This window comes from Centroberyx affinis, unplaced genomic scaffold (genome assembly GCF_046629955.1).
Source record: "Centroberyx affinis isolate AG114_WGS23_722 - 3 ecotype Tasmania unplaced genomic scaffold, CSIRO-AGI_Caff_v1 ptg000969l_1, whole genome shotgun sequence".
In the NCBI taxonomy this organism is placed as follows: domain Eukaryota; kingdom Metazoa; phylum Chordata; class Actinopteri; order Beryciformes; family Berycidae; genus Centroberyx; species Centroberyx affinis.
The window spans coordinates 495,495-518,256 of record NW_027279540.1 but is presented as its reverse complement, the minus strand read 5'-3'; the positions used below and the strand labels follow the sequence as shown (position 1 = coordinate 518,256).

General features: G+C 43.3%; 1 protein-coding gene across 1 annotated transcript in view; it reads left to right on the top strand.

Moving 5' to 3' along the window:
* Window positions 1-22,762, top strand: part of LOC139646276 (kelch-like protein 29) — a 197,188-nt gene that overhangs the window by 152,281 nt on the left and 22,145 nt on the right. Inside the window, exons 11-13 of the mRNA XM_071522256.1 lie at window positions 358-556; window positions 14,764-14,946; window positions 16,518-16,698. Of these exons, the coding sequence (XP_071378357.1) occupies window positions 358-556; window positions 14,764-14,946; window positions 16,518-16,698 (563 nt within the window). The remainder of the gene's footprint in view (window positions 1-357; window positions 557-14,763; window positions 14,947-16,517; window positions 16,699-22,762) is intronic.

The following is a 22,762-nucleotide window of genomic DNA, read 5'->3' as shown; positions in this document are numbered from 1 at the left end:
ATGAGGTTGGGAGTTAATCCAGCTGTATTTAAGTTCTTAGAGGAAGATATGAGTGTGTGCCTTTTATCAGTGCAGACTCTGATTCACTGTGCTTTTAGGCTGCATTTGTTTATTGTCGTTCATCTAATTCCTCTTTGAGCATCCCTAGCAGTCTCAATCAGTCTAGATTAATTTAGATGTCTGCAAACAACATTTTAATACAGTTTGACTTTGTTGCCTTATTTTCGCCTCTGTTATGTGTCCCCCTCGGTTATTGATCACTTTACCTACTGATTACAGCTATTTTCATTTTCTTATCGCTCTCTTTTTTCTCTCTCTCTCTCTCGCTCTTTTGTCCTCTCTCTCTTCATCTTTCAGCATGTGTCAGAGCTGTTGGCGGTGGTGCGTCTTCCCTTCATCCATCCATCCTACCTGCTGAATGTGGTGGACAACGAGGAGCTGATAAAATCCTCGGAGGCGTGCCGGGATCTGGTCAACGAAGCCAAGCGCTACCACATGCTGCCCCACGCACGGCAGGAGATGCAGACGCCCCGCACCCGGCCTCGGCTCTCTGCTGGTACACACACACACACACACACACAAACACACACACACACACACACACAGAGGCACAAATAATAACTGATGCACATCTGTCTTTGGACTGGATGACCTGAGAGCAAGGTGCCAAAGGCATGATCTGCCGCCCACCAGTGCAATTGACCCAGAACACATTGCTCGGATCCACGCACCCACACACGCATGCACTGTTCATATTTCACTGCAACAAGGTGACACTGAGGTCAGATCTCCAGAAGAAGAGCCTGACTGCCACTCCACTGTATTGATTTCAGCCCACTACTGGGAAGCAGTGATTTAAAACAGAACTTCATAACTTCACAGCTACTGTAAATACTTAAATATAGATGTGGGGATATTGTCATAGTTGAGGCAACAGGTCTCGTTTCCAAATGCTATGGCTGGTTTTCCCTGCTTTCAACATTCAAACAAAACAAAACTCTGGATTATTTGAGCCATGCCTGTTTGAGGTTACCATGAAAGTTGAGAGTGGCCAAGCATAACGGCTTCCCAGGGTTTCTGGGCAGCTGAACCCAGGGTTCTTTAACAGTAGGCTCACCACATAAACATCTCCTAACAGCTTTTAAACACCAGCTAGTCATAGTCAGACCTTCCCTTGTATCCTAAGCAATCAGGCAGCCATTCACTTTCCGACTACTGCTGATGTTCAGGCCGTTGAAGGCCACTCTGTTTGTTTACATCATTAAAATCAGATATTCACAGAGATCGGTAGGCGCCTGTAAATTGCTTTTGGCCGTTAGATTTTTCCCTCAGGTCGGCCAGGACCCCTCTCTTTCCCTCAGTAAAGAGCTGTCTAATTACGGTGTCTGCAAGGTATTAGGAGCTTAGTACAGGCACACCTTACCATCCGGCACAACTTATTTTCTGCTTGGTAGAATGAAGATAATTGCCTAACAAATGGCGCACTTTACAGTGCGGTCAGTTTACCAGCCAAACTCTGTGGTCCAGTCAATGTGCATTTGCCAGTAAACAAACGTTGGGGGAATCACATTAGGTTAATAATTTTTTCATGTTTAATTGCGGGATGGGGATGAGGCTTTATACAGAATCATTTGCCTCTCGAGAAAAGACATTTGTGGCATTATATGTGCTCGACATCATCCCATTACTTATCCACAAGCCAGTAGTCTCCTTTTCTTCTCAGCAGTTTCTAGAAGCACTTTCTGTCAACGCACATTTTATAGTGTTTGGTGTGTGCATATCTTATGCATCCTACGGCCCCATTATGCAACGTGAAGTGTGTATTGATTCACAGCAGCTCGTGGCTCTGTACAACAGAATTTTATAAATGCATAAATGCCGCTGGGATGAATACATTCATGATGCATCGTACCCAGATGGCTCGGCGAATGGGAAATATATGTAAGTTTTCCCCATCAAGTTTTTAACTCCTCTGAAGCCAAAGTCTTTATGTTAAGACTGGCTGTCAGGGCCAATTATTGTATCTGTGTATTTGTGCCTTTGTTATACATAGTGAGTTGTGTAAGACGGTGTGTGTGTGTGCGTGCGTTTATGCGTGGGTTTGTAAAAGTGAATGTGCCTTTGTATTTATATGTGGCTGTGTACATTGCAGTGTTTCTGCGCTTGTGTGAGCCTGTACATATTTGTGTGTGTACATGACTGTATAGGTGTTGTTGTTGTTTGTGTGCAGGTGCATATGTGTGTGCTTGGCCATCTGCTGCTGTTGGACTGGGTGGGCCGTACGCAGCAGGGTGCATGGTCATCCGGCTCGCAGGATAGACATGGGGACCAGCACAGGGACAGGCTGCAGAAACAAGGCCGTTAGGGGGGGGGAGAGATGGAGGATGGAGGGGTGAACGGATAGAGGGATTAGGGGACAGATGAAGGAAAGACTTGGAGGAGAGTTTGAGGTTGTTGGGGAGTGAAGTTGACACATAGAGGACATGAAGAAAGGATATGGGAAGGAGAGGCACAGGAGGAGAGGTAGGGATGTGGTCAGAAAGCAAGGGAGAGAAGGAGCGAGGGAGATGAGGAATGAAATTTGAAGGAAATCGAGTTTATTCAGTTTATTCCTAGAGCATGTGTCTACTTGTATAGGCAGTGTGTGTGTGTGTGTGTGTGTGTGTGTGAGTGTGTGAGTGTGAGTGAGAGAGAGAGCACGTAAACAGATGGGGCACCACCTGAGCTCGGATGATAAGTCTGTCAAGCGGAAAAAGAAAGGAAAACTGCCATCCGTGAAGCTCTTCTTGCTGAGCACACTCAATCTGTGAACTTATGAGTTGTATGCGCATGCATGCGTGCAAACAGTGTGTGGCTGCATTATAGTGAGTGGGTCTGTGTGCACATATACACTATATGTATGTATGTGCTTGTATGCATGCCTTACACATTTGATCTTTTTCTGGCAGTACATTTGAATTAAATTAAATTTCTCAATCTAGATATTCAGTTAACATCCCTCCAGATCTGGACTTGAATTAATGAATCAGAAGCTAAAAGTTACACCTATAGTGTAAGATTTCCCCTGACATATTCTAGTTGGTTCCCTGATTACAAAGGTACTCTATTGGGATTAAAGAAAGAAAATTTATCAAATCTCTTATTCAGTGGACCCTGCCCATAGACCCTGGGGATGCACGTGCACCTCCAAAGCTGCAGGGATTTTTTTTTGTTTTTTTCCCTTTGAGTTGGTCCTTGTGAAAATATTTTTTAGGCTATGAATGAATTACAGCTTTACAAATTAATTCATATGTTTTTACCCCTGAGCATGACCAATCGAAAATATAAAAAATATAATGAAAGGTTGGCATGGTGTGTGAATCCTTTTACCCCGCTAGTGCGCCCCATCTCCTCCCCTAGTGCTTCCAGTTGTACCTACAAGATGATAGCTACAACTGTGCTGGATACATGACTAATTAGCTAACATACAGTACTGTGCAAAAGTCTTAGGCACATGTAAAAGAAAAAAAGTAAAGTGAAGATGCTTTCAAAAATAACTAAATGAAAAGTTTTTAAATATCAAAAAATGCACTATAAAGAGCAGTCTACTGACACACTAATGCAGAAAAAAAGATGAATAAACATCTAAGACACAATTTATATAAAAACTCTTGGGTGCCTAAGACTTTTGCACAGTACTGTGTATCTAATTAAATTAGCTGTCAACAATAATCTTTGTAGGTCTCTGCATGACTTGCTGTTACTGGTGTTGGCTAAAGGCAATATGGTTCAACGTCTAAATGCCGGCAGAGCTATGCCATAGTTGTCTTTGGTGCGGTACCGGTGTAATTTTAGCAGGTGATGTTTTGTGTGATAGAGCAGGTGTGTGTGTGTGTGTGTGTGTGCACGCATGTGTGTGAGAGAGAGAAGGTGATTTTGTGTGTGTGAGAATTAATGGCCCCTCCCCTGTGTGTATTTGTCTTTAGAAAAATGAAGCAGACAAAGCTTAATTTTTAAGCGAACAAGTTGCCAGCAGGGCGGGTTGAGTTACAAATACTGAATGGTGTCATCTTCATATATACAAACTAAGTAGGCCAGCGATTACAGTTACTCCCCAAAATGCAGGCTCTCTACAATATTTCTACTAAATCATTCATCAATCAATCATTCATCAAAGAAATAATTCTGAGGGGAAATGGAACAGAAGATAGAGAACCGGAGAGCAGAGGAGAACATCAAACAGGTTTAAAAAAGTACAGTGTTACAAATAATTTGTATGTTTATTTTATACATATTCAGTATTTACTTAAGGTAGGAGATAACTGAGTTACAAAAACAGATTTGAGTAAGTTAAGTAAATATTGATATAGCACCTCTCTCTCTCTCCTTTCTTTATGTCTTTCTCTCATTTTATTCTCTTTCCCTTCTTCCCTTCTCTCTCCCTCTACATCTCTCTCTCTCTACCTCCCCTTTTCTCTCTCTCGCTCTACCCCTGTCACTCTGCTTCTCTATATACCTCACTTCATATCTGCCTTTAAAAAAAAATCTTGGATGAGGACCCTAAGACCCCACACTCTTTTGTGCACCGCCTGTTTTTTAGTTTGCATGACGCCCCCGCTCTTATTTACCATTTGTTATTTTGGTCTGTTTGCAGATATTTTCCTCAATTTCACACCGTTATGTCTGAATAATAAAACCGCCAATACATGCCTTAATGGCTTGTGACTATATACTGTGGAATATGCTCATGAGGTGGAGTATTTCAAAAGATAATTTCTATTAAAGCTAAATAGAAGCAGTCAGGTGCTTTTCATACACCCTCCAACTCTCTTGTTTTCCAAGGTTTTTCTCCTTTGCACTGCTGCGCTCTATTGTTGCCATTTCTCCCTGTAATCACTCATATTTTAGAGCAATTCTCACTGATAGCTAATTTTTTTGGCAGTCATTTGGACAGGTCCTGGCATGTCACCATATTGTGTGTCACTGTACAGCATTAATACAACAGGCGATGTGGGCTAACAATATGAAACAATGCTGTATTGGCAGAATTGATAAATAGACTGTTTCTTTCAGAATATAAGAGGCAAGAGTTATAAAAATCAGAATAACCACCAAGAAATGAGCCACAAGAGAAAGTGAGGTGAAAGAGGTGCCTAAAAGTTTAGGCTGACTGAGAATGAGAGAATTTTGCGCCCATTCTGCATTTTAAATCATTTTACTGGATGCTCGGTCCATTCATTTTATAAGATGCAAATTACGTGTTTTATGAATTATGAACCAGGGGCCAAAGAGATATTCAGTGTAGAAATTGGCTTTCTGTGATCTCCAAACATAAATAATGCCAGACCAGCAACAGTAGCCCAGTAGGCAAGTCTCTGTGTGAGAGTGTGTGTGTGTGTTGGTGGCCCTAGTGAACCCTTTCTTAACTCTCTTAACGTTAATTATTTTTGCCTCTGCTGTATATCATCGGTATCCTGCAGAAACAGAAAATTGGGTGGGGGGGGGGGAAATGTAGCTTTATGTAGAATGTAGATTTATCTTGTTGATGCTGTTGATGTATTTTCTTTTTTGTCCTTTAACAATGCATTATCAGACTGGGAGACTTGGCTTGGTCCCATGAAACTTTTTCTCCACATGATAGACAATTCCAGTTGTGGATAACAGAAAATAAAGAGGGACAATTCAACACACTAGGTTGGAGTGCGGTTTGTGCTGACAGTGTGCGAGTCATAACCAAACTCCACTCGTCATTTGGCCCGATGAGGGTCTTCGGTAAAGTGAAGTGTGCGAGAGTCACATAATGAATCCTCCATGCGTTGCGTATAGTATGTGAATCCATTAGCTGCTAATTGGTTAATTAGAGTGGGGATGTGCATCTGATTAGTTGTCATTAGACTTTCCGGGGGATCAGGGGGATTAGACAGCCGCTGGTGCTGGGTGTTTGCTCACAAATGTTTTCGTTCCTGTTGATGTATGGAACAAAACAAGAACAGTCATGAGAAACACTTTTTTTTTTTTTTGATGTGTGTCTATGTGTGTGTGTTTGTGTGTTATTAAAGTGAATAAATGGTTCTCTTTTGTACACCTAATGTATATATTTTTACACACACAAACCAAACCAAACAGTATGTTCCCCCATTTCTTTCTCCCCACATGTGTCGCTCTGTTCGGCTTGGAGGAAGGTGCAGAGTGCCAGGGCAAACTGTTAAGTCAGCCCAGCCAAGTGGAATAGCACTCAGACAAATGAGCTGTAATGACTAGGAGACGCAGGGGTCCAGCTCTGCTCACACTGTTTCTCTCTCTCTCTCACACACACACATACATTGTTAAACTTTTAATACATACACCGGAGGAGGGGAGCCTTATGCAATCTCTCCTTTCTCTCTCCACCTCTTTCTCTCGGTCCACTTTGTCATCTGTAATCAAAAGTCCACGTGTACTAAGCCAAAAAAAAAAAGTGAAGTATACACACACACGCACACGCACACACACCAGCAGCAGAAGCAACAGAGATAAGAGTTGCAGTATAAAGCAGGTTCACTGCAGCATCTCTGAACAAGCGTTTGATCTCTGAGATGATTTATTATAAGTGAATTTGTGTTCGTAGGTATAGATTACTTCATTTAAAACTCCCTAGAACAAGATTTTTCACAGCCAGGGTCAGAGCCCCAGCAATGTGTTGCGGGAGGATTTAAATTGCTCCCCAAATTATCCTGGAAATGTTGGTATCAAAACTTATTGACCATGTTACATCCCTGCAGCCCAAGGCAAGGCAGAAATAAAACACCGTGTGCTGGTAGCCTGGTGGTCTAAAAACGTTGGATTTTGTTGGATTAGCCGACACAATGGCATGGTTTATATCCACAGGCAGAAGACAATAAAACCGGGCCGTTGTGTGAGGTCCGTAGGCGTGACATTCATCTACTCATTCACACCTCCGTTGGCCAGCAGCTCCTCGGAGAGTTAGTGTGAGCGCCACCACTGCAAAGGAAGGAGAGCAAGATTCACACCTTGTAAGGAGAGCAGAAAAGATCATCGGATGACTTTCCTCTCAAGTCTGCCACCTACTGCTTCTGGCGCAGCATCTTTTCACACTCCGTCTTGCCGATCGCCTCGACGTTTCCTTAACGATTCCTCGTCAACATTGACAATGCCTCTTTTTCATGGAATAATTGAATTTATTTGTCATCTTTCTTTCCAGCTCCGCAGCCTCCACGCTAACCATTAAGTGAAGAGATGGCAACAGGGAGGCTGTCAGTGTTTTGGAAAGACAATTATAAGCTTTGCGTTTTGTCTGGACTTTGTTGATTATTGCCCCGCTCTGGGTAATTATTCAGCCTGGTTTGTCTTCTAGAGCCAATGTAGCGTGAGATTACTCTGTTTTACGCCTCAAACTGGAAAAGCAGGACACTGGAGAATGTGCCAGAAATGTCTAATCACTCTGTGTGAAGAGTGCCCTTCAGCGGATCCTCCTCCGATTTTATTTCTGGAGTCTGAGATGGTATTTGTAGGAGAGAGTGAGAGAGAGAGAGAGAAAGTTGGATGAAACTAGTCATTGGAGAATTGGAGGCTGAGATTTTGATATTCCTGCGGCTTATCAGTGAAATCTCGAGCAAACACATCTATTTCAGCTCATAACTGTAACATGGAGGCAGTAAATCCAGATTAGATAACCTCTGGTCTGAGTGTCTGCAGGAGCTGCAGGGAAAATTAAGGTTCCGTCCGCTTGACCTTTTGACTAGTGACTACTGTCAGATGGAGCTATTTCCTACCATGGAGGAGGGAAAGGACGGAGAGAAAGAGGGGGAGGGAGGGAGAGAGGGAGAGGGAGTGAGGGAGGGAGAGAGAGAGGGAGGGAGAGAGGGGGAAAGACTAGGGAACAATCTGGACTGTTGCCAGGAAACTTGCTCATTCTCTTCCTAGAGCTGAATTACGAGGTGTGCTCAAACACACACATCACACACACACAGTGCACCACACATAGACTCAGTCAAACCCAAACAGACTACCGTTACACAAGTTAAGATCAAGATCGGCCTCAGCATCCCTCACGCTACATCTGGCTCTTTGACCTCCCTCCTGTAAGCTTGTAAAGCTGCTTCAACCTCATCCAATATTCAACAGATGTAGTGAACCTGGTTAGGCCCGTATCATTGCATGTGCTGATTGGGCAGATTTGGCTGGGTGGATTGCGTGTGTGTTTCTATGTGTGCGTGTGTATGTGTACTCTATACTGTGTGTGTGTGTGTGTGTGTGTGTGTGTGTGTGTGTGTGTGGGCGGCTGCCAATCATTCTTCTCTTGTGTTATTCTGAAGTCTTGGCAGTCTCCACACAGCAGGGTGCACAGATACACACACACACACACATGCAGGCACGCACGCACGCACACACACACACACACACACACACACACACAAGCATACATTTTAAATGTGTTATTTGAATCCACCAAATTATAATGCATGAGATTCAAATAGTGCAGAGTTTCAACATGGTTTGGGGACAGTTAGGATACAGAAAGCTTCGTCTCCACCACCCAGCACAGCTACCAATCACTGGTTAACAGATACAGAGACAAATGATGAATATACACATGCACAACTGCACGCACGCGCACACACATGCACGCACACACACACACACATTCACACACACACATATACTTATAAACATGCACATAGGCACACATTGTATCTCCCTGACATTAACGGGAGCCCTTGGCCCCCTGATCCTTACCGTAGCAAATTAGCACCCTGGGAAAGAAATCATAGGATTAGGAAGAAGAAAGCAAGAGAGAGAGAGAATAGAGAGAAGCTACTGAGATAAGAGGAAATGGTTATGGACCAGCAGTGAGATATAAATGGCTCTAAGCCCTGAGAGACAGACTGGCAGTGCCGCTGTGGCTGTGATACTCATTGAATAAAAGTAGTCTGCACACTCACTGCAAGTCGCACCCAGGGTGTATGAATTTATTTACACTTATACATGTGACTCATTTATTAGCATTTACACACTTCGTCTTCTTCATATGACTAACGAAGAACAAGGAGCTTGAACTGAACAAAATATTAGGGACACTTACTCTTTTCATGAAGCACACTGATGAGGTGAATCCAGGTAAAAGCCATGATCCCGTATTGATTTCCCTTATTAAATCTGCATCAATCACAAAGGAGGAGATGTAGATAAAGAGAAGCAGACGAGTAAGAGAAGGATTTTTAAGCGTTGAGAAAAATTGAGATGTGGATTGTGCAAAAGAGACTGCAGCTTAATATCAGGAACATGCCCCTAATATTTTGTAGATTCTGTGTGTAGGTGTTAATAAATTTATACACTTTGGGAGGAATTTGCAGTTTGCACACTATGCTTTTGTTCTGTGCTTTGTATTCTGTTCTGCACCTCCTTAAGATTGGGATTTGTATGTTTTTTTCTCTGCTCTGTTGTACTCATTGAGGCATCGGTAGGCTTAATGTTAACGAAGCGAGCTGGCACCCATGGGGTTGCCAGCTAAAACCACTTACAGTCAAGGAAATCTGCTGGTGGGAGGAAGATTGTTGGTTGCAGTGATACACATTGCTCTTTTCCCATAGCACAGCTGATGTGCGCTTGAGCAATGCACTTAACCTTTAAACTCATCCTGTAGAGGCGCTCCGTGACTTCAGTCCTGCTCAACAACTCCCAGGTGGGAATGTGCAACTCCACCCAACCCACCCCTACCACGTCCCTCCGGCTGCTCCTGCAGCAAAGCAAGGCTTGTTAAATAAGGGTCAAAAGAAGGTTGAAACAGCTGGAGAAAAGGTGTGAGGGGTGAAAGCACAGGCTGAGGGGAGATGGAGTAGAGAGAAGATAGGGTGAGAGGAAAGACTCCTGGGGTTTTAGAGAGAAAGACTTGGAGAGAGAGAGAGAGAGAGAACAAAGTCTACTGTGGTTTGAGAGAGAGAGGGCGAGAGAAAGAGGGAGATGTTGGCCGTGGGGTAAAAGAGAAGAGGAATAAGGAAAGCAGGGTCACAGCATGGGGCAGAGAGCAAGGAGAGACACAACAAGCCGAGATAAGAAGAGGAAGGCCTATTGTGGCTGAGGGGAAGAGGAAATGGAAGAATCTATCTGTTCTGTTCTATCTGTTCTTCATCTTCCCCTCAACCTCTCCTCTTCCAGAGCGACTCTATGTCCATGTGAATCTGTGTATGTGTGTGTGTGTGTGTGTCTTCCACAGTGAGAATCCAGTTGGTTCCGGCGTGGGGTAAAGCATGGGCGGGGTGCTCCTGTCACAGATAGGAGTCATTTAGCGGAAGTGGAGTCGGGTGGAAGCAATAAGCACAAACTGTCAGGTGGTGTTTGTGCACACGCCACGCTCCGTGGGTGGGCATCAGCTGCAATTTGAGATTCAGCTCTTACACAAGCCTGTCCATCCCCGAGAGCACATACTTTTTATTGGGCCAATAGTGCCCCAGCCTCCAATAACTGAAACCTCCTGTGGAGAGATTTAATACTGGACTCTATACAGATGTTGCCATTGTAGAAGTCCCACGCTTCATGCTTGCTGCCCAGAGAAGACTTGTCTAGAGAATTCCAATTTTGTTCTCTTTTCAGTTGTCCGGAGCCGGTCTGGTGATCAGTTATTTTAGAGACACGACTTTTCTGGTATAATTTTTTTTTTTTTGTAAAACCTACAGCATTCATGGATGCAGGATGGGGGACTTCAGTGGGACAGTACCTATTGACCCTTTCAAAGACTTAGTGGCACCAGCTGGCATCCAGAACAATGCATCTTTTGTAACCCCTCACTGTTGCTTCTGAATACTGACATTTGCTTTTGTTAGAATTGATTGACTTCTTTTTCCTATAACAATCCATCTCTGAAAATAAATAAATATTTTGAATAATGGACCTTTAAAAATAGAAGTTGGTGGCAGTAGCCAGGAGGTTAGAGAAGCGGGCTTGTGAGAAAGGCACTTAACCCCCAGCTGCTCCAGTAGAGCTGCTCAGCAGTCACCAGTAGAAGACTAGTGGTTGTACTGGGCAGCTCCCATATGTGAATGTTGTGTAACTACACTACCAGTCAAAAGTTTGGACATGCATTTGTCTTTATTTGCAAAATTTTTCACATTTTAGAATATTTGTAAAGACATCAAAACAATTAAATAACACAAATGAAATTGAAAGTGTTAAACACTTTGCCTTGATGGAAAGGCAAAGGCTTTGGAAAGAAATTCTTACATAGGCATCAACTTCACTATTTATATTTGTCCAAAAAACAAATTTCAAGCATTTTAAGCATAAGCCTTTAGATCAAAATGGCTTTAACTTAATGAAAAACATAGTACATTCAATCAGTTGTGTCCAAACTTTTGACTGATAGTGTATGGACGTGAAGCCGGGTGTTGCTGGAAAAGAGCAAGTGTGCTCAGTCGACATTCCTTGTATAAATAAAGGTTTAAAACTGTAATAAATAAAATTAAAATAAAAGAAATAAAGGTTAATAACAATCAGGAATAACAAGGAGACTTTTTCTCCCCACTCTGCCACGGGGATAAACTCCAACAGAAAAAAAAAAAAAAAAATCCTATAAAAAAACAGGAGCTGTCAGGAACTCGGTTATCCCTTCATCCCTCCCGCTCGTCTCCATCCTTCGATCCTCCATCCCTTCATCCCTTCACCCCACTCCCATCAAGCCCCTGACTGACTGACAGCCATCCCCGTGCGGCCCTGTTGTCAGAGAAAACGCACACAGACACACGCACGCACACACACACACAGTCAGACAGAGACAGAGCAACACACCCGCAAAACCATCTGATCTGATGCCGTGACTCCCCGTTGGCTGCGCTGCTCTCCTGTGTTGGTGCGTTCTGACAGGCCGGTGTTGGGCGGTGTGAGGTTGTGAGTGTGTCCGGGGCTTCAGGGGTCAGAGCCACGCTGCAGCCTGACGCCCAGATGTGGACTCTGCCTGACATGTCCGGCCAAGTGGAAAGCAGCACAGAGAAAAAGCCTGGCACAACGCAATCGGTGCTATAGGTGATAATACGCGCACGTGCATGTGCATAGACATACAGTTTGGCATGCTGAGGGTTGTTCTCAGCTACAACCAGTATGTGCATTTGCTTAAGTTCCCTAATTGGCAGTATGGGGGCCCAAGTAGCTGTAGTAAGGGAGGGATCAATTCTATGTAGGAAAATACCCCACAAACCTTCAGTAGATTTATTATTTCCAACATAATAGTTTTTGGTGGCCTTAACGCCCTTTTTTAATGTGTTTTCGCTGATAATTCTTTACCATTTTAGCATTTTTAGATTGTTTTATTTGCATTAGTATTTATTTTTGCATACCGGTAATATGATGGAATACAGATGGTGAAAAGAACATTAAACGGAAGAACGTTCAATGATGGGTATGGGGGGAGAAAAAAGAAAATCCCACATCTGGCTCTCATAGATAACTTCGCTAAGTAAAATTGGAGACCGTCAGTATCAATAAAGCGAAACAACTAATAGGATGAAAGAAAAGAGAACAAAAGAGATGAAGAATGTAATCCTAAAAGTCAGAGAAAATGCTATAACTTTTTAAAATCCAATAAAGTTAAAAGAACAAAGGGTAATAAAGAGAAATAAATAATTAAGAGTACAAACACATACTGTAATAGCTGCAAACTAATCATGACAATGGTTGTGGCAAAGAACAATAGCAGAACAAAGTCGGTATAATTAATGTGTGTGACTGTAGGTATAGTCGGAAGCTCGCAAGAAAGAGAAAGAGCCCGTTTTCACTCACTTTTTATTCAAAGAACAACCGCAGTCGCTCCAACTGTCCTATAAAACTAGACTCCCATTTATTAGCGGGATATCCAAGGTCTGTTGGAGGTCTTGAGGGCCATCTGAGGCTTTGAGGCTGGGTCAGGATGCCATGAAACTGTGGAAATGGGCCCATGATGGGACTAAAATCTTTCTTAGCACCTCTCCCAGTCGGCGCATCATTCACACACCGCCGAAAAAAGGCAGCCATTTCCACATCCCCCGGGCCTACCATGCTTTTGTTACTACTGTCCTATTTTTAGGTCGTAAACCAGACCTTCATCTTCACAGCAACAGTGTCAGGATTCTGTGCGAGTCGCCGCTCTCATGTTGGTCCAATGCAGAGGAACACCTTCTTAAAACCATATCGAGGGAAAGAGCCAGCCAGCTTCATGCTATCCACAAAGTCTAAGCTGTATGTCCATGATATGTCTGAGGCGATGTTTACTTCTCCTTCTATTTGCTCAGCCTAGCAAAGCCCACTGTGTTATTTTATGTTTTATCTCTACCCTTTTTTCCTCTTCCTAAAGAAAAGCTCTCTGTGTTTTACCAGCTTTAGAGGGAGAAAAAGGGAAGCTGCTTTAGAGGGGAGAGGAAAAAAAAAAACAAGATGATAGTGTTTTAAAAGAAAGAAGCTGAAGGAAGAGACGGCCCGCCTATGGATGTGCCTGTCAGGAGAGTGTCTGTGGAAGAGTATTGATCCAAGCAGATGAACCAGTGGTTAGCCTCGCTTTGGAGTGTATGAAGAATAGCTCTCTCTCCCTCTCTTTTGCTCTCTCTCTCTCTGTCTCTCCTTCTCCCTTTGTGTCTCTCCCTTTCTCCCTCTTTCTCTCTCACTCACACTGTCTCTTTTTATCTCTCCCTATCGCTCTCCCTCTCTCTCTCTCCCTCCCTCCCTCTCTCTCTAGCTCGCCTGCCTCTGCCTGCCTGCTGCTTACAAACACAAAGCTCATTTCTGTCTGGCGGCTTGTCGTCTTGCCTGCTCACTGGAGCCTGCTGCTGAAGGCTGAGAGGTCCTGAGACACGCATGTGGCAGGCCGCCAACCTGTTTGTGTGTTTTGGATCACTGGTGTCTTTATCCACCAACTGTGTGTGCGTGTGTGTGTGTGTGTGTGTGTATATTTGTGCATGTGTGTGTGAGTGTGTGAGGATAGAGGCTGGGGTGCGAAGTAGTATGCTTAAGACATGGATGAGCACTGATTGTGGTTTGAGTATCTTGCTGATCAAACAAGGCCTTGGCTGAGTATATGAGATGAGACACATCTCCACACACAAATGTACACAAATTGATTCTAGCCTATTGATTTGTCGATTCTCTCATGCCGTGCTGTATGTTTCACAGTAGGTGTGTAAGTGCTTGGTGTGTGTGTGTGTGTGTGTGTGTAGGCAAGTAATTGTGTGGGCTTTTCGCCTGTATTATCTATGGGAGGGGAGAATAAGAAAACCGGGCAGCAGCTAAACGAGTGGCAGGTCCATCAGTCTAGGTAATTGAGTTATACTTTTCCCACTAGTGAGTTTCCTGTGACCAAGAGGAAACTTTTCTATTTTGCATTTTGTTTTGCATTTCCCGGCAAGCTTATTGACTCAGAGACAGCCAAGGCCTGCTGAATTCAAAACAGCCGAGCCGTTTAGCACTGGCGCTATTTGGTGCTCTACAGTAAATTTGCCCATACAGGATGTCAAGGTTCTTATTTGTATGGAGAAATGTTGTGGATATGAATGGCCTCATAGTTTTTTTTTTTTTTAATGATAACATTATTAAATATATAAAAATTCATCCCTTGCAGTGAAAACCGTGAATGCTGAAACGTTTGGCAGCACGCCACAGCAACATTATGCGAGCTAGTGACTGCAAGCACCAAAGAGCCTTTGATTTGATTTTGCCTCTCATTTACTATGGTGAAAACCTTTCCTAAAACTCCCTCTTTCCTTCCTTCCTTCCTTCCTCCACTCCCACCATCTCCTCTCTCCATCCCCTTGCCTCTTTCTCCCGTAGGTGTGGCGGAGGTGATCGTTCTGGTGGGAGGGCGTCAGGCTATAGGGATGAACCAGCGCTCCCTGACGGCCGTCACCTGTTTTAACCCCCAGAACAGTAAGTGGTACCCGCTGGCCAGCCTGCCCTTCTACGACCGCGAGTTCTTCAGCGTCATCTCAGCAGGAGACAACATCTACCTGTCAGGTGAGCCGAGGCACACACTCCGCCTCCACTCCTGCCGCAGTCATTTAGAGTCATTTAGTTTACCTCCAACTGTCAAGCGAATTTTACACCAACTTTTGAATGTCACGAAAAAATTATATGCAAATTAAGTGCATTATCATCAGCTGGGTTGAAGTGAATAATTAGGCTCTCATCCACCAGAAAAATGGAAAGCCTTTCAAGAAGTTGATTGATTGAATGATAGCATTGGGCAAGTTGCTATTGTTCTTGTTTGTCAGCTAATGTTGAGCATACTTCATGCTTTCGTCTGAAGAGGAATACAAAGAAATGCACTTAGTAAAATTCTAATACACCAATTAATGGTCATTAAACCATGATGGGCACCGTATACATGGAGTGTCAGTAGGTATGACATTTCTGAATTTCTGATTGTGGACAGGTATTTTGCAGACAACATTTCAGAATGTCCAAAGCCAATTTTTTGCTGTTGTGCAATGAACCATTGAACCATTCACCGGCCTACATCATTATTTGTTCAAGAAATGCTTTTCCATCGTTAAGTTTTGCATCATTTCTTGATCGACAAAAACATTTTCTGCTTCAATAAGCGTAAAACCTTTTCTTTGTTTAATAGGCAAAATTTTACAGAATTTTGCTATTTCCATTCAGCTTTTCTATTTCGCTACATCATAATTCACAAAAATACTTGGATAGAAACCCAACTTATAACAGGGTTTAAGAACGGACAAACTTTTTATAAAGAAACTTTATTTTCTTTATAGAATTTCTGTCCTATTTATCTTCTGTTGAGGTTTTCATGGACTTACTTTTTTCTGTCTGGCTTTACAGTTGCTGCAGTGTTCTGCAGTTTATTTTGTTCCATAGTGACATACTGTGCACTCTGTGACTCTCTCTATGAGCCACCTTTAAGTTCCTCCTCCAGAGGTAGAGTGAATTTCTCCCTCCACGGTCCATTTGTGTGGGAATCCTGCACGGTACTCAGACCTTGACATTGCACCGTGGAAATGCAACAGGATTCGTCCTGCATGTACCTTTCCTCTCCCTCTTTTCATATAAATGTAAATGTGTGTTTGGGCATTGGAACAGGTCTGCATGTGTCTGCTGGGAGTCGGGCAGCCAGTGGGGAAATCAGAGGTGTGCTAGCTAGCCAATCAACAAGCTCTGGTCTGTAACCTTCCCTCACACTTGGAAGGGGGTCACTGAGTCGCTGCTGGTGTTACATGTCAAATTACATTGCTTAGAGAGCTGCTTTGAAGAAGGCTGCTATGCTGAAACAAGTACAATTTTGTTGGTTGGTTGACTATTCAACCCAGTAAGAAACAACTTTCAGTCTGTTAACATAGTCCTCCACTGTCACTAGGGTTAGGGTCAAATTGCATACAATACAGTATGTATGACAAAGAAACAAGACTATTTTTATTTGTCATTTTATTTTATTTTTCATTGTCCTACCACTTTATGTCAAGCGTTTGGATGTGTATACATTACCTCCTTGCTACATATGACTACATACATGTAAGTCGTATTTACCCTGTATGTCGTACTGAATCGATAGCCCTCTTTATTTTCAGGTGGTACAGAGTCGGGCGTGACAGTGGCGGATGTGTGGTGCTACATGTCCCTGCTGGACAACTGGAACCTGGTGTCCAGGATGACCGTGGCTCGCTGCAGACACAACAGCCTGGTGTATGATGGGAAACTCTACACCATCGGAGGGCTAGGCGTATCAGGGAACCTGGACCATGTGGAGAGGTAAGAGAGTTAAACAGTGGACTGTCTACCAGTGGAAAAAGCTACAGTGGCTCTCCACATGATAACAAAACAGTCGTGACAAACCCTGATTTGACGGCCACATCTGTTTCCATGATTGTGCGGATGATTCTGCAAAATCAGGCGGATGCTGAGCAATCCGATTTCAGCAAATAAATATGCACACTGCACAGCAAAATGTGGCAGATGGCGTGGCATGCAGTAGTGTGGCGCAGCATATTGCAGCAGCGGTTAGACAGGTTTGTTAGCGTTTTCTGTGAGAGCAAGAGGTGCAGAGAAATGAATGTGACTTGGAGCATATTAAATGGTCGCAGCTGTATGTGTTGCTGTGGAGCGACAGAGCGTTCCTCTTAGTTTGTTCAAGAGTGGCGCATCGGTGAGAGGATTTGCTGTTAGAGAGCAAAGTGGTATACTGTGTTGTGATTCCCCGCACTTCAGCATAGACACATCACTGACTCTCCATCTGAAGGTTACTTACTGTGCCCTATTCAGCTTGGCCCTCTCTTCTACATTATTTTGTCTGTATTTGCAGCATAAAACCAGAAGGTTACAGTGTTGTCGTGATGTATAATGCATGCACAGTGGCATTTTCCACAAATTCTGGAGGACTGATGTATTTTGATTGTTTTGATTCAGATCACTGAAAATTGTCACTCTACACATTTTATTCCCACGATTTTGGCTCCTGTATCGATGCTGCCCACTCCTCGTTTTTCTCTCTAACCAGAGCTGAGCAGTGAGTTCAACAGAAAGCAGCCTCCTTCCCCGCACGGCAGGGCGAAATTAACCAAAGCAATCAAAAGAACATTACTGAGTATATTAGAGCAGGCCGCTGCCGCTCATTACCTAACAGCTCAATTGATCTCCAAAGCTGTTCGCAATGCACAACAGTCCTCCAAATGAAACAGCCTAATTTGATATTTCCCCATAATGCTGCCATACAGTGTCATTATGACAGTGGCTAGATGGAATATTTGTGCCGTAATGGAAACGCATTTGATTCCTCTGTCTCTGAGCTGCTTAATTCGAATGCTGCCAATGCATCTAGGGCATTCATGGCTCCAAAGAAATCAGCGATTCTCTGTGTGATGTGTGCATGTCTGTTTCTCTGTCTTTGCCCTTGTGTGCGTTTTTCGTGCAATCATGAAGCTTCTCCGAGGCCCTCAGCAACTGGACTCAATTATCAACGCCATAAAACTTTAACCTACTTTACCTCTCTCCAAGAACTGCCAGCGGCCTCTTCTGCTCGTTATTACCGCCCTAACGCTGCACTCCGAAGGTTGCACCGGCTGGGGAGAAATAACCAATACACCGAACAGAAGTAGTAGTTGAACCCGTAGTAGTTATGAAGAAAAAGTGTGGGGCTCAGTCTGAGGCAAAACATTTGCAACACAGGGTCAGGGTTGTATTCGCCTGCCATATCATGTAAAAGCTAACCGGTCTCTCAAGTTGTTTGGGCGGATTGTCGGAGCAGTCGATGGGCTTGTTTCTAGGCAACCCAGGTTTTTATTTTGTCTTTACTAAAAGCCCCTTGTGAAGCAAGAGTCGAGATTGAGTCGGAAGGTTTAAAAGTCACCATTCTGGGAATAGAACGTTTTAACACCTGGAAGTTTGTGCTTTTGCTGTTTTCTGTGGTTTTTTCCTTGATTCGCTCTCTGCTGCATAAACTTAGAGAGAGAGCAGAAGGCATAGCTTGCCTTGTCCAGAGTGTACAGGTTCGACAAGCTCTCAGTGTGTTGACCAGATCGAGACTCTGTATGTATTCACTGATGTACAGTGATTATGAAGAGAGAGGCTTCACACACACATTCAGACGCTCCTCACAGGGCCTGAATAGACTGTACTCATGAGAAACAAGAATGTAAAGCTCGCTCTCCATTTTTCTGCTTCATTTTCTGCCATTAGTTTTTGCTTTAACAAGCAGGACATGGAACTTTTTCTTTTTGTTTCTTTGCTAATGGGTTCACAATTCCCCCAGGCATTTCACTTGGAACAGCCAAAGTCGTTTTTTAGAATAAAAACATTGATCAAACACAGGTTGTATACCTACCAAAGTGGCTCATACAATTGACTCTCTCGCCACAGCCAAACATTTACCAGCAGTTTTCTGGTGTCTAGTATTAAATTAAAATCCTGTTTATAAGACAGTGATGATTCCTTTCTTCTCTCTTCATGGTTGTTTGCTGAAGTCACAGCATCACATGTACCATAGCAGAATGAGTGTAAGGTTGAAGCTGCATGACTCAGCGGCCGTGACGTCAGCTCTCTGTCGCTCTGCAGGTGGATGTTTGCATTCATTTAGACACACAACAACATGCAGTCCCGTCTAGCCTGCAGAGCTGCAACCACATGGAACGAGTCTTGTTTCAAAATGAGGTATCCACCATTTGAAACAAGCGACACCTCGTCTTACAAAAGGATTGCTGTCTAGAAAAAAAATAACTATGGGAAAACCTTTAGGTAGGGCTCTTACTTATAAAATACTGACATTGGAGAGCTTGTCATAATCTGTATTTTAAATTATTGAGCAATGAACATAAAGGATTTTTCAAACTAGTGTTTTGGAATGAAACCCTTCAAGTGATGAGACACAAATGTCTACTCGATTTGACTTTTAATGGACCTTTAACTCTTTTGTTTAGCTACATATATTGATGTTGGGATTTAAAAATAAACACATTTTTATTTTCCTTGTTATTTTACTCTTACTTATATTCTACTCTGTTCGCTTGTGAAGAAGATCTTAATTTGGCATGGCAACGTTTTTCCACAAGATAAGAGTTAATGTTCTAATTAGAATTAAGGACTTAATTATAAAATTCTTCATACTGTGTGTTGCCTAGATGTGGGAAACTTTGCTTTGATAAATGTTGCTTTCTTTGGTAAATCATGGTTTGTTTAGTTCAGGCAGCATGCTTATTGACATACATTAACATAAAGACACACCCACTTATCCCGCTGATGCTTGAAGCTGTGTAATTGGTGGACAGTTCCTTGATTGCAGAGCCTACAAAAAGTCTAGTCAAGTGTATTTGTATAGCCCTTAATCACAGTTAGTCTCAAACGGCTTCACGACGCCCACATTGTGAAACAATAAATGAAAACGATCAATGAACACGACAAATGAAAACAACACCCCCCCGACCTTAGACCATCAATGAGAACATGGAAAAATTCCCATGAAAACCTAAAAAAAAGGGTATTTTTGTGTATTTCAGCCTTTTGTCAATTATCACAAACTCTGCATTCACACCAAATAATGTCTTTGTGATAATCTCTGCAAATTTACATTAGTCTAAGTTTTAAGTTGAGAGGAAGACATAATCTCCACAGTGTTGGTAATGTTTGCTTTCAGTAAAAAACCCAACACATTTCCCTCTTGTAGCCAACTTCCGCATCTAGTGGCATTTTCACTACTACATTAGGAAACTGATTGATTTTTGGTCGCCCAGGATCACACAACATACTCTCTTCATACTCCTAGAGAGAATTGTAAAGTTTATCTCTCTTCCTTGTTGCGTCTGTGAAGCAAAACAAATGTAGTTTATGCATTATTTATGCATCCAAATGATCTAAGTTTCATGGAAGATTTACTAATATGCAAATGATGTTGCTTATCTTGTCAAACACATTTTTTTAACCTCTAAACTTCCTATTTTATGTCTCAGGACGATCCTATGTGTGTTCTTTCATATCTGAAAAATGTTGATAAATGTCTGAGTGCTTCTGTAAGACATCTTCCAGCCCATTTCCGAACACATTTGTTCATATCTGGCTTGATAAATGAGCCCCATTAACTGCTGATCCTTTATTTTGTAGCTAACCACCAGATTTGGCAGGTAGGGCTACGTTGTGAAACACAGCTGGCTGCATTGCAGTCCAACATGGTTTGGCCAAATTCTAAAGATAGTGGAGACTCTTACAGCGAGCCAGCCAGTCCACAGCAGGACTAAACCCTGGCCAGTGGAGATAAGGGAAATGTTACTCAATCCTTTTTTTTGCCTCTGCACATGGATGAAGAATTGCACGCTGCACAGGTTTGAAGAGCAATTGTAATGTGCAGAGTTAATAGTATTCTGAAGTCATTAGTCTGTGTACGTATGTGAATGGCTGCCTTGTTTGATATGCAGATGGCTGGTGAGGATTGTATCTGAGGGCTGAGGTATGGCAGTTGATTTGCTCCGCTCACACAGTGATTGACGAAGCTGATGGGGAGGTTGTTTACACACAGACAGCCAGTCTTTTTCAATGTGTGTGTATATACGCGTGTGTGCTTCTGTGCACGCTTGTGTGTTTGTGTAGTTTCATGTGTGTATGTGTATCCATGTACATTTGTTAGTGTGAGCGTGTGTGTGTGTGTGTGTGTGTGTGTGTGCGTGTCAGCTTGCCTCAGTCAAGGCCTCTCACCTTCCTGCTCCGGCTTTCAGCACCCTGACTCGTAATTTGCAGTCCTTCCTGCCTCCCTCTCTCTCCATCTATCCATCCATCTTGCTGAGGGTTTCACGCTCCTAACCGTGAAATTCACCCACATTCACAATTATGTCTTCAATCAGAGCCATCTGAAAGCGGTAGGATGCAGCCTTTCTCTGGGCGCAGCAGGAGGCCCAAATCAACACTCAAAGGACTGAGGAGGCTTATTTCAGTCTCCCCTCTGTACACTAATGACTGACAGGTTTTAGGGATGGGAGCAATAGAGTTTGGGTTGCTTTTCACTTGCAATCAGGTACCCTGGGCCTGCATGCTCCTCAGCATGTTGATCCTTTGGCAAACCAATATGATTGCAGATATTGAATAATTCATGGCTGTCTAATGATGTGTCAATCACAGATGGTTTTGTTTTATTTATTGTGCACTATGCACAGGTTTGGCGTCCGCCAAGCTCTATTGCAAGTTAATATTGCATGAAGATTGTTAGCAACGTGACACTGAGTGTAGCAAATACCTTCTCTCATCAAGGATGTTTTTCTGTTTGGCTAACAAGTCTGGAGGAGAGAGGAGTAATTTGCAAAGATTATGTTCCCTGGCTTATGACTTTTCAAATTCAGATTTTTGAAATGACCTTCCAAAATGCAATACATAAATGTGTATGTGCATACAAACTCTACGGAGGAAATGGAGGAGGGTCCTTGTTAATGTGTTGAGTTATTAACTGGTTTCATTCACCGGCACAATAGTCGATGTTGTATAAGCGTCCCTGCACCTTACCATTGTGTACGGTTCTTCAGGCATCAATATCTTCTGTCTCACAGCACTGATTGTCAGAATTGTTGATTTTTCCATCTCAGTGAAGGTTGTTGAGTTCCTCTGGAGTGGTCAGCCTTGCTCTTCTCTGACCCCACTGCTGCCTTTGTCCTATTCTAAACACAACACTTAACAGCTTTTCCCCTCGTCTTCCATCAATTTATTTTTCTCTGTGTCAAAGTTGCACTTTTTTCAAGCCAACATAATGTGGTGTTTCCTGAATGCCGGCTTATTCTGAAGGAGGAGGTGAATCGTAATGCCTTAAAGACCTTGTGAGAAACATTGTATGGCTCTAGGGAAATTTCATCAACTGAACATACTGAAGAATCCAGTGTGGAGGTTCTGTCACGCCTCATGATGCACACAGTTGAAGTCTACTGTGGGCCGCTCCATGAACTGACAAGTCCTTAAGTACTTTAGGTCTCGGGTGGGGGGAGGGGGGGGGGGGCTCGCCAGGGTGCCAGTCAGCCAGAGAAAGGCCCCCATCTGTGGGACACCAGGGGTGGGAGAGGGCCCGCCTTTGGGTGTATAGAAGGAAGAAGCTTCAGCTGCTATGGCTGTCTCTCTCTCTCCTCTTTGGGTCTGGGTTGTGGTGAGGCAGCGCTCGCCTCCCGGCTGCCAGTATGAGGACTCTCTGACAGAGATCTGCTCCTTTGTCTGTGGGCCAAAGGAAGCTGTCAAGCGGCCACAGTGTGGAGCGCGCCGCCGGCCCATTCAAACCTACTCAGCTTACACATGCTGCCATTCGCCTCTAGATCCCCACTGTCTGAATGCAAATGCATTACACACACACACACACTATACA